This window comes from Lytechinus variegatus, chromosome 3 (genome assembly GCF_018143015.1).
Source record: "Lytechinus variegatus isolate NC3 chromosome 3, Lvar_3.0, whole genome shotgun sequence".
Lineage (NCBI taxonomy): Eukaryota > Metazoa > Echinodermata > Echinoidea > Temnopleuroida > Toxopneustidae > Lytechinus > Lytechinus variegatus.
In genome coordinates, this window is record NC_054742.1 from 73847411 (window position 1) to 73859891 (window position 12481).

The 12481-nt window shown below is 36.2% G+C and overlaps 1 protein-coding gene across 1 annotated transcript; it reads right to left on the bottom strand.

The window, feature by feature from the left end:
* Positions 1-669: 669 nt before the first annotated feature.
* LOC121411904 (mitochondrial mRNA pseudouridine synthase RPUSD3-like) lies at positions 670-12162 on the bottom strand. The gene is made up of 8 exons (XM_041604793.1): positions 11740-12162; positions 9404-9554; positions 8695-8802; positions 7969-8006; positions 7355-7400; positions 5530-5666; positions 4072-4217; positions 670-1192 (listed from the first exon to the last, which is right to left on the bottom strand). Exons 1-8 carry the CDS (start codon positions 11999-12001, stop codon positions 977-979), a joined length of 1104 nt encoding a protein of 367 aa, XP_041460727.1. The 5' UTR covers positions 12002-12162; the 3' UTR covers positions 670-976.
* Between the last annotated feature and the right edge of the window lie 319 nt (positions 12163-12481).

Sequence of the window (12481 nt, forward strand, 5' to 3'; positions counted from 1 at the left end):
AGTACATGTAGACTAAGTGGGTTCAGCCCATGTGGTGTTAGAATATCTAAGAACGACCCCAAAGTCTTGTAGAGTCTGCAAACCAAGTACTACTGCCTAAAGATGATACTGTCTGCATTTGTCTAAAAAAATTCATCAGATGAACTGTACGGCCACAATATGATTTGAATATACACCAAGTTATAAAAAAGGGCTGATAATACCTGTCAACATCTTCATTCCTCTATACACCAATGAAAGAATGAATGAAGTAAACTCAATATACTCATTCATTTCTCAGATGGTATTATTAGGCAGCAACATATGTGACAATACCTAAAGAAATAACACTCCCTCAAAATCTTGATTATTTTTGCTGCTCATATGTATATTTCCAGATATATTACTTTATCTGACATTGGACCAATCAACAGAGGCAACTAAGAATGAATATCAATCACTGACTAGAAGTGTCTCGCATCTATTTCCAAGCTTTGGGGAAGGAGAGGAAAATACTTGAGACAGGCCTATGTTGGGACAAGACTGCAGACCACTATACTGACAGGCAGGAATGGTATGCATCAGACTACATCATCTACATGTACGACCCTTGAAGTGAAACATGAAACCCTGGGTTCTATAACACCTCACACCTCTTTGTCATATGAATATTGTTCTGTCTGGGGCAGGAAAGGACAGCTGCTTTCAGATCATGACAAGCCCAATTTCCTTCAGAGCTCTAGGTACAAAGGCAGAGAACCTTGTACACGTATGGTAACATCTTGATGACTACCACTTCATCCAATGACAACAGTCCCAGCTGATATCTTAGCTTCTCTTCAAAATACAGGATAGCTGCTTCAGTTTCCCAACATGCCCAAGTTTCTTCAGAGCTATGGAGAAGTGCATTGGCAGAAGCGCTTCTGATGACCAGCAAAACCATTTTGTCCAATAACAATCCTTCTAGCTGATTTCCTAGCCACTTTTCAAATTTCATTCACCTGGCAGAATAGGACAGCTGCTTCAGTTTCTCAACAAGCCCAAGTTCCTTCAGAGCTCTGGTAAAGTGAATTGGCAGAGGCGCTTCGATGGCAACGTCCCGATGACCAGCCCACTCTGGTAGGACCACACGATGAAGGTGAAGGAAGAGTGGAAGATAAGACACCTGTTGGTTGGTCATGGACAGGGCCTTCCTCATACCTGGTCTCAGAACCTGCAGAATATAAACAAAAGACATCAAGAGACATTTGTGGTTAGCTTCATCAATTAGATCCCTCCAGTTTTCTGCAACATCCCACTAAAGTGATAACATAATAAACAATATCCTTAGGGAAGGTTAAAATTTGGCCATTCTTGTATTTATCTTAAAATGGAAAGAATGGATTCTTAGCTATAAAATCATATATCTATGTACATCTTAAAGTGACTTCAGTGATGAATATTTTGTCTGGAATTAACATTGAAAATGTAAGTAAATTAGAAGGCACTTATTCAACAATAATAAATGAAGAAAATGATGCTCAAAGACAAAGATCACATAAACACCCAGACCTGGGGCTTGTTTCATTAAGAGATACAACTATTGAATTTTGGCACTACCATGGTAACAGGGCTCATTTTTAAAATATTTTTATTTGAACAGGCGCTAGGTTTTCATGTTCACAATTTAAAATGGATAAATCAAACATCTATCAAGAAATTGGCTATGGTTTATTCAAAGAAAATCATATACTTCTCTCACAACTTCATAAGCTTTTTGACCCACTTACTCCTCGGAATGCATGGATCATTATTAACTGAAACTTGTGTGGGATTTAAAAAGTATTCATGTTTAATCAAAAGTTAAAATTTAGAAGTGCAGACATGCCCCCCCCCCCTTCATACATGCAGAATGGAAAAGGTCTGGGATTACAACCATTTCATTTAAAGATAAGAATATACATGTAGTTCCTTCTGGGTAGCAGTTTTTGGGGAAGTGATTATCACTGCCAAGTGTTACAAGCTCCTGAAATCCTTGAATTTGATTTAGCTGAGAGCAATTTGTCAGTGTAAAAGCATGAATACTCCTGGAAAACGAGAATGCCACTTAGAATTGATGAAAACATTTGAAAACCATCTAGAAATATCCCTCTCAGACTAAAAAAATTGGAATTTTTTATGGCCAATTGTTGTTGTTTTAGCTTAAGCCACACGTATCATTCAGCAGTGAATATTTGCGCCAAAAATGTGTTAAGAAAGCCTTAAATCAGACCTTAGTCTAAAAACTTGCATCCCTGCCCAAACCTTTCCATTGTACCACCACAATAGGTGTAAGAGAAAACCAGCACTCTTGTTTATAAGTAGGGCTGTTACATGTAACATCAACTAATTCCCCATTAGAAACCAATGTAATGACATGTGAAACCTTACATGCATACATAAATCTTTTATCTCAGGAGAATTTTTTTTCTTGAAACCATACAACTTAAACTTCAAGATCATTGTAAACTTACAAAAGCATTACCATAACTACAAGATATGTTTATAATCATTGAAGACATTCAATAAGCCACAAGGGAGAATCTTAAAAGCTTCTAAAGTTGAAGCAATTAATTTTTTAGACCAAAATCGAAGAAAATGCTTAAGTCAAATTTAGCCTAAGCCAGAAAGAATTTGGTAGTTTCAAGAGTTCCAATTTGGGTAATTTTACATGTTTAACCTACTGGTATGTACCATTTTATTATCTGCTATCACTCACGGAAATGAATGCATGGTGTAGCTAACATTGCAAGATGTTCTGTAAACTGGGTAAGTTTAAGGTGTAATTTCTCAAATAATGATAAGATTGAATGTGTATCTGTTTTAATAATGAGTCAGTTTACAAAGAATTCACATTGTCGGTTAAAACAAAAAATTGAAAAATTGGCAGGCATTTTCAGGAGAAATAAGATAATGCACAATATGGAAATTGCTGTATTATTATTTACCAATGAATGATCTCAATAGGAAGAGTACTGAAATTTAGATCAATCTCAAACTGGAATCAACTTCAATCACAACTCTTAACCCAATGTTTCTATCAATCACAAAACTTAAAATGGTCAATAAAATTTTGAGATGAATCCATGCACTGGTTATGTATCACAATGGTTTTGCAATCAATTGCTAAATGGCAATAAGCATGTTCACAGTTGTAAACTGCGCACAAACAGTGAAAGGTAATTTGATATAAGCCATGAAGGTGGTTTTCAAATTCACTGAGGCATTTGTGATTTGATGACTATTCATGTATTACTTTTAAAATATTCTTTTCATCACATCCAAGCTGAAAAATAATGAAAGTCTTCATAATCACTGGTACTTACTGTCTTCAAATCTTAATTGAAAACCTATCTCTTTAGTTAAGAAAATTGCTGTGTCCATATAGAATTACGTAAAAAGATCTTTGAACAAGCGTAACTGAATATATTCCTATAAAGCTGCGCTATACAAATTTATGTATTTGACAGTAGCCCAAACAATAGTCAAATGGGCAAAAAGCAGACAACCAACCAAACAAACAGATTTCCAAACTTATGCAACATCTTCATTTGAAAATGTCAGTGCTCATCCTCATGAAAAATTGCAAAGGTCTTTTGAGAAAAGTTGATCATTAGCCAACCATGAACTGGCTTATAGCCAACTCAACTGAAAAAAAGTCAGAGCTATAGTCAAATAATCCACAACCATTTGATTGATATATAGATACTGAATCTAATAGGACCACTATTCAACTTATGAAACATCGATTTCTGAAATACCTATAGTTCACATTATACATGATTCAGCCTTAAAGAATGTAAGTTTGCCCTCTCCCCAAAAAAGGAATGATTTTGTCAGTGAGAATTCAATATCTCCTTGCTTGGCCCACATCTTCAAATTGTGAGTTTTATTCAATTTATCATGTCACAGGACTCACTGTAATGTTAAACAGGCTCTTTTCTTTTATCATATGTGTGAATAAATAAATAAATATATACATAAACAATCATAAAATAAACAAATGAATAAATAAATAAATAAACCAAAAAGGTAAATAAATTAATAAATAAATAGTTAAATAAATAAACAAACCTGGATGCCATGGGTGGCTAGTGATTTATGAGGATCCATGAGGACGGGATTGCCAAGAATTGTCTTGACCTGATGCGAGTACGTATGGTCACCTAAGATTGGACATAGTTCATTGGTCATCTGGACCTGAAGCTGATGCCTTCTCACTACAAGTATAAAGAATATCGAGGAAAGATTTTGATGTTGACTTGGTGAATCACATCAACAGGAATTATATAGCCACCTTGGCTCATATTCTGACATCTTGATTTAACTATGGCCATGGACTTACTCGGTGCTACGATTATGGGAAGCCAAATATGTCAAAATTTTGTTTACATTGTATCCCTCTTATGTTCTCTGTACTCTTTCATCATGCTGTAATGATGCAGAAAACTAATTCATTCATTATTCCCAGATAGGTATGAATGATCTGAGTAAAATGGATGAGATGATACATGGTCACACCAGTTTCAGTTTTTTTTTCACTAGTACATTTTAGACCGGAGTTGTGTTAGAGCCATGTTTTTCCTGGAGAAATCCTGCATGTAGCTTTTAACTACCAATTCTTGAAAGACAAAACAATCGGGAATGCCGGAAACCGCTATGAAAAGACGCAATAGCTGGAAGCAGTGCAGATAGTTGACCAGGTGCCTCCACAAGTCTTTCTCTTCCTTGTTGGAATCCCGCAAGGAGCTTTTCACTCCCACAACCTCAACAACAAAAACAATCGAGGTGCCAGAAATCCACTATCCAAAGATGCACATCCCGTTTAGCAGGAGTCATGCGAGAAGCATCAAGTTAGATCCATTGTCTTTCCTGCAGGAATCCCGCAAGGAGCTTCTCACTACCAATTCTCAAAGACAGAACAATTGGGAATGCCAGAAACCGCTATGAAAAGACAAGTAGTGCCTTTAGCCGGAATCATGCCAGAAGAAACAGCGCAGATTGTTGACAAGGTGCCTTACTAAATCACTACCTCTTCCCTGCAAGAGTACCGCAAGCTTGTCATTACCAATCCTCAAATTGAGGTGCCAAAAAGCTGCTATGAAGAGAAGCATATTCTGTTTAGCAGGAATCGTGCTCGAAGCAGCAGGGCAGACTGTTGACAAGGCAGCTTACAAGAAGTTTACCTCTTTCCTGCAGGAATTCCGCAAGGAGCTTTTATCTACCCATCCTTAAAGAGAGAACAATTGGGAATACAAGAAACCGCTCTGAAAAGACGCATAGTGCCTTTACTTGGATTCATGCTTGAAGAAGCAGCAGAGACTCTTGTCTAGGCACCTTACCAATAGTCCACTTCTTTCCTGCAGGAGTACTGGTAAACATTCTTTCATTTTTACAATCTCACCTGGTGCATGCTATCTCGTAAAAGGTTGGCGACCCTCGGGGAAAGGTAGGCCTCTTGTGATAACGAACATTGGTTGTGCATTTGTTGTGAAATGGCGAGGTGTGACCATCTTCTATTAGATAACTTACCTCTTAAAGGTTGAAGCTCTACAAGTGCACAACCTAGGTCTCTGTTCTCCCTGACGACTCTATACCTGGTCTCTGCCGACCATACGTCACCATCTCGGATTTGCCTCCCAGAGGGATCATGTCTCACAACAGTCTGACAAATTAAGATAAAAAAATTTGATTATCATAGAATCCAACGAGTGATATATTTTCTACCAATTCTAATCCAGTAATGAAGGATGTGAGTCTATCAAGTTTCTGAGTGGGTATTCAAAGAAAAGACCTGCCACTGGGATGGGTCAATCATTCACACTAAAAAAACAATAACATACATATAAACAAACAATCAGGAATTTATAGCACACACAGTCCTTTTTAACCAGGAAAAGATTGTGCTACATCAAATATGCTTGATTGTTTTACATGGAAATTTCTCCCAACAGTAAATGCTGACATGGATTATTAACCACACTACCAGTTTCACTTTAAGTTACCCATATGCCTTATAACTCTGTACTTCTTTGTTTTAACTCTTTAATTCTACTTTTGATTCTGAAATAGAACCCCCCCCCCTGTTCATAAACAATAAGTCAATTTGGTGACCCCAAGTCCTCGTTACACTGTGAGGAGTCCTCTGTAGTAATATAACCTGAGGTATGTCAAGCTTGAATTAGCTCCTGGAAAGAAATACAAATTTTGTCCTATTGTGATCTTTATCCTGCTTGTAGCAACAAGTGCCAACAGGATGTGCCAAATTGTGCTAACAAGATATTAAAAGGAGCCAAGACTATACACAAATCCTATTGACTATACACAAATCCTATTGACTACACACAAATCCTATTGACTATACACAAAGTAAGGTGTGAAGAATTATTTAACTCCCGGGGGGGGCCACTTCCATTCACGAGTGGATACCATGCGCGACCATGGGTCTCAAAAAGCACCCTAAACACGTAATTTCCATATTCTGAAAATGCACCCCTTAACAAGTATTGGCGTGTGAAACCCTACCTTAACAAGTATTGGAAACAAAACGATACTCTTGGCAAATATTCCTGAAATGAACCCCTAACCAAGTACAGGAATGTTTTATTGTTACGGGTCCTTCGGTCGTCGGCTTTGCCTTATTTGGTTTAGTACGACCCCACCGTCTACCCTCGCGCAAATAGGACTCTAACACGTAGTGTTGGGCAAAAAGGACATCTTTATAAAATATTTTAATTTTGTTTTATCATCCCCGCAAATTCGACCCTAAACACGTAATTTCTCTAGCGAAATAGATACCCTTTTTTCATTATTTTGGTGTTTTTGACACCCTAATCACGTTAGTACGTAACGTGCCCTATCGTGAAAAGGACATCCTTTTTACGTGTTTTTTTGGTCGGCATGGTATCCACTCGTCAATGTAACTGGCCCCCCCGGGTTTAACTCGTAAGAAGCTTCATGATGCATAACAAATCCTTTACAATTAACTAAGATTAACAAGGTTGGAACAACAACATGAGGAAGAGAAAAACTTCAGAGAAGAATCAAAACAGTTTTTTTTATAGTAAAACTGATTATAAAAACTGAGGGAAATCAATGATTTTATAAATTCATTTTATCATTTCAATGAACAGGCAGATGGATAGATGGATGAAACTTCAGAAAAAAATCAGAACATAACAGATTTTTATGTAAAACCCAATTACAAAACTACCAAAGTAAACACAGAATTTTTTTTTTTTGGGGGGGTCTTAACGAACAGATGGAGGATGAAAGAATGAACTACATAAGCAGTCCGAGAAAAAATCAACCACAATGTTCAATCCTATTACCATCAATGATTAAACCCATACCATGTTTCATTCCTCCGATGACTTCTGTCCCAAGGTACATTTTTGAAACACCTGCATTATTGTAAACAACAAAAAAAAATAATATAAGAAAATGTAGTGGGCAAGCAAAACAATTAACTATGGACTGAAAACACACAAATGCGGGAAATGTCGAAACTTGAAAATATTTGTCACTAGAGGGAGCTCTTTGCCACAAATACCATGTTGATTGTTTTGAGGATCATACTTTCATAATGATCAGTTTAATAACATCCATGTATCTATCTCTAGCATCTCCCTCCCATCTACTTTTCCATTTGTGTCTCACAATTTGTGTGAACTGCCCATCAGAAGTATCTTTACAAAAAAGTAGTCATTAATTTTATTCAGCTGAACTTCATAGAATGAATAATATTATGATGTAACTGAGCCACGGCTGTTGAGAATTGAATTTATTTTTATTCTGTGTGTGCTGTGAATTTTTGTGTGTCTTGACTTTTGTCCTCATACCATCAATTGACATGCTTTTCTGCTTGGCAAGTTAGCATGGCATAATAGAGGTGAGAAATTAAAATAAATAAAAAAGACCTTGCGAAATCACAGATTATACAGTAGTTATCAGTCAGGACTGCCAAATCACTTACCACTTTTCTGTTTGGTATTCCACACACAATGCACCTGAGTAGAAATAACTAACATAAAATTGTTTTACATGGGTCATATAACACTACATGTACGCATTGATATTAGGGCCTGCATTGTTTAAATGATAGAGAGCATTCAATGATTTAATAAAAGTTCTTGCATTTATTCATTTCAAAATATCAAAAATTTTGGTGTGAATTAGAAACATGAGATATATAAATATATGGGCCCGTTATTCTTTTAGTCGGGTTTAACTTACACATGGTCTATACTCTGTGCTAAAGTACGGAAGCCAAACGTTTCAGAATTTTACTAATTCTTCACTAATTCTTATTCTTTAATGGTGAAGACAATGTCATACATATCCCGGCAGTGAATGTTTTGGGAGTCAAATAAGCTGACATTGAACCTCTACTGTTATAGATTTATGGAACAACTGGTATCCATACTTAAACACAACTTTAAAACTGACTTCAGAATACCTGCCATAATGTCTCCAGATACTGAATAATCTTTAAGTTTTGCCTGCTATTTATAACTTGACCATTATATTCAACCACAAAAATATGCCAAATGACAAATGATTAATACTGTACTTGAATTTCATAATAAATGTTTGTCACATTAACAAGCTTTTTGATTTATCTGAAATATTTCAACTCACATCATTCATTAGAAAAAAATAACACAAAATTGTATTCCATCAAAATACTAATCTTACTGGTAAGTTTTGATGAATTGTCTTCTATTTCTGGCCTCCTTGATTTTATCCTGAAGTTCTTCAGCAGCCATTTTGTTTTCTGTCAACAATACAAGACCTGATGCTTCTCTGAATATTGTATAGGAATGAAAATTATTAAAGATGTTTTGCAATACGGTTCTTCTTTTTCACAATATGTGTGGTAACTCCTATAAAATAATTCTATTCAAAGAGGTTATGTGGTCTAGTGGTTAGACCATTGGACTCATGATTATGAGGTTGTCAGTTTAAGCCCCCCCCCCCCACAGCTATTATTGCTACATGTACTTTGACTAAAAAAGCAAGAGACTAATTTTTGTAAACAATAAGGTCAGCACCTATGATTGATTCTATGAGACGTAAAAATATTTCCTGTGGAATTTGTTATTCCAGCTTGGGGATAGCTGACAAGTATCTTGAAGAGACTCCTAGAGAAATGTAACAGAAAATCCCATATTAAGTTTGGGTAAATTAAAATATAATTCTTAAAAGTTAGAGCTTGTTATCGGATGTGTTTATTATTTAAGGAATACTAGATGGTTACTAAATCCGAATTGACAGTTAAATTCCACAATGACTATAATTTAATGACAAGTAATTAGGCCCAGATGTAATGGTCACAAAGCATATTAAAGATTTTTTTCTTCATAAGTTTCTACAAGTCTAATGAATGTAATGAAATGACTCGTACTTCTCAAGACCTTGTGCTATCTCTATGGAGGGGCAGTCTGTGATGTCTGCTATATGTGACATCATACTGGCAAGGGTCAAAGGTGTAGAAGAGTCATTTCCTCTTCCTGAGACACCCAATCCAGGAGGCTTGTTGATAGCTACAATACCATCTGAGAAAAAAGAGAGAAGAGTTTTAACAATCAATGGTGAGATTGCAATTGAGATTGAATGAAAGTCATCAATATGCATTCTTCTGGAAACAGTACAGGCCACTGTCTGGTGTACTGTCGAACTGGTGAAGTGCAGTGAGCAAGTGAATGTCTGATAAATTTTAAAGATGCAAGTAAAAACAACCACCGTTATTAACGGAGCTGGATCTTTTGTACCTCTTGTTAATTAAAGACGTAATTATAAATAATTGGTATAATACTAACAATTATTTATAATTACGTAATAAATTATAGTATTTGTGAAATAATAATTTTTATCTATAAATTGTTCTTCAAGACGGCATTGCTAGCCGGAAGTATGTCATACATAAGCGGTTCAAGGGTTGACACTATTGTATTTGCGTTGTTTACATGTGGATCGAGGGGTCTACGCGGCATCAGTTCAGTAAGAAACCTTTATTTTTTTACATTTTTAACTAACATTTTTTAAAACCTTCCTTTGCATTATGCGTAGGAAGGTGTAGAAATTAATAAAATAAACGTAATTCACACAATTCTGTTATGAAAAGATGGATTTCCTAGGGAAATCCATCTTTGTTTACTTCCTTCTCTTACATGTCTATGAAGGCCTGTTCAAGACGTCAATAATGAAGAAGTATATGACAGGATTTTAAGTCATCATCATTGCGTCCTCAAGACTAGGTAAGTACCATCAGTCCTTTTTTTATTTGACATGTATGGATTAAAATAATTTGTGCAAACCTAGCCTTGAGGACTCTGTGATAAAAAAAAACATCACAGAGTCCTCTAGGCTAGAAAAACCCTAAAGCGGCCGCACGCCAGCGAAGATACTCTTATATATTTTTAAACAAGGGGAATGCCTCTGGCGTCTCACCTGCATCCCGCGGTTCAATATAGCAGCAGTGCTGACTTTGAATACTACTCTAACTCGCACAAGATGTTCAGCGATACATGGTTACTCTTATGTCCACTTTTTATGAACTAGACCAATAAACTTACAGAGATATGATGGTTATTCAACAGATACACCCAGTTCGGCCAAAGTTCATTGACCTTTGACCTTGGTCATGTGACCTGAACGTGCACAGGATGTTCAGAGATACTTGATTACTATAATGTCCAAGTTTAATGAACTAGACCAATAAACTTTCAAAGTTATGATGGTAATTCAACAGATACCCCAATTCGGCCAAAGTTCATTGACCCTAAATGACCTTTGACCTTAATCATGAGACCTGAAACTTGCACAAAATGTTCAGTGATGCTTGATTACTATTATGTCCAAGTTTCATGAATCAGATCCATAAACTTTCAAAGTTATGATGTGGAATTCAACAGATATCCACAATTCGGCCAAAGTTCATTGACCCTAAATGACCTTTGACCTTGGTCATGTGACGTGAAACTCATGCAGGATGTTCAGTGATACTTGATTAACCTTATGTCCAAGTTTCATGAACTAGGTCCATATATTTTCTAAGTTATGATGACATTTCAAAAACTTAACCTCAGGTTAAGATTTCGATGTTGATCCCTCCAACATGGTCTAAGTTCATTGACCCTAAATGACTTTGACCTTGGTCATGTGACATGAAACTCTAATAGGATGTTCAGTACTACTTGATTAACCTTATGGCCAAGTTTTATTAACTAGGTCCATTTACTTTCTAAGTTATGACGTCATTTCAAAAACTTAACCTCAGGTTAAGATTTGATGTTGACGCGCCGCCGCCGCCGCCGCCGTCGGAAAAGCGGCGCCTATAGTCTCACTCTGCTTCGCAGGTGAGACAAAAAGAAACAAAGAAAAAAAGAAATGAAAAAGGGAAAGCTGGACAGGGTAAAAAATCAAATATAATAAAAACAATTTTTCTGCAATTATGTCATAATATGTATAGATCTATAAATTAGATTTTAATTAAATGGGTTAATTTTTATTGCTCACTCGCTTACATTTTACAATTATCTAAAAATTTTGCCATACGACAAATTATGCCCTTCAAAGTTTTGGCCGAGAAATGAATTTCTACACATTAGTCTTGCATTAAATCCAACTTTTTTATATCAAACTTAATAGATCTAGATCTGTCTAGAGAATCTACTCCAACTTATTATGAATAATATATGGTACGTAAAGAAGCTGTGTCAAAAATTACTGAACACTGACCCTGATGATAAGTGATACTCCTTTTCAAGAGGTTGACATTAAAGCTTTCATCTTTCCAATCATTTAAATGTTGTAGAAGTTGTCTGTGATATCTTCTTTTGGCAGTAGACCGAAGACTCACGGAGGATCCGTCATCTTTCCCTATTCTCCAGCGCCAGCAGGAGGCCACATGTGTCCGACACACAACGGGAGAGTTCCGGCACGTTTGCAGCAAAGGTTTCGCTAATGGCGCGGGCAAGAATATTCGAACGAAGAAATTCATTTTCGGGGTCACAACTTCACTGATATTACATATATATGTTCAGAGCTCACCAATGTTATTATAAATATTGCAAAATGGCTAATGTATCAAACTTTTAAGTACGATTTCCAAGGGATTTCTGTGCCCGAATTGCGTCGTCTGTCAGAATCGTCTTCCTCAAGACAGTCCCTCTCATGTGCAAAATAGCTGAATTCAAGACTTTCATTTTTTTCGTGGTAATTGTTTCTTTGATGTAAATTGAAATGTAGGTCCATTTTAAGTGATTTACCGGATTCATAATACGATCAATATTTGATTAAATAAATATATTGTAACAAATTATTTATCAGTCGAATGAATATTCTGCACGATGCGTCCATTGATATGTGGAAGGAAGAGGATTGGGATGTAGTGAGTAATTTCAGTGGTCTTGAGAATAAGCTAGAACAAGCACGTGTGACGTGAGCAATCAAGGATTTGTGATGAGCCGCCTTTCACGAT

What these genes read in the sequence shown, in the direction of transcription:
- LOC121411904 (XM_041604793.1), bottom strand. Translation starts at nt 12,001, where the DNA reads ATGAATTTCTTCGTTCGAATATTCTTGCCCGCGCCATTAGCGAAACCT. An exon ending in AGAGCTTCAACCTTTAAGAG is followed by an intron (nt 4,218 to 5,529) that starts GTAAGTTATCTA and finishes TTATACTTGTAG; the next exon opens with TGAGAAGGCATCAGCTTCAG. An exon ending in TAGCCACCCATGGCATCCAG is followed by an intron (nt 1,193 to 4,071) that starts GTTTGTTTATTT and finishes TATATTCTGCAG; the next exon opens with GTTCTGAGACCAGGTATGAG.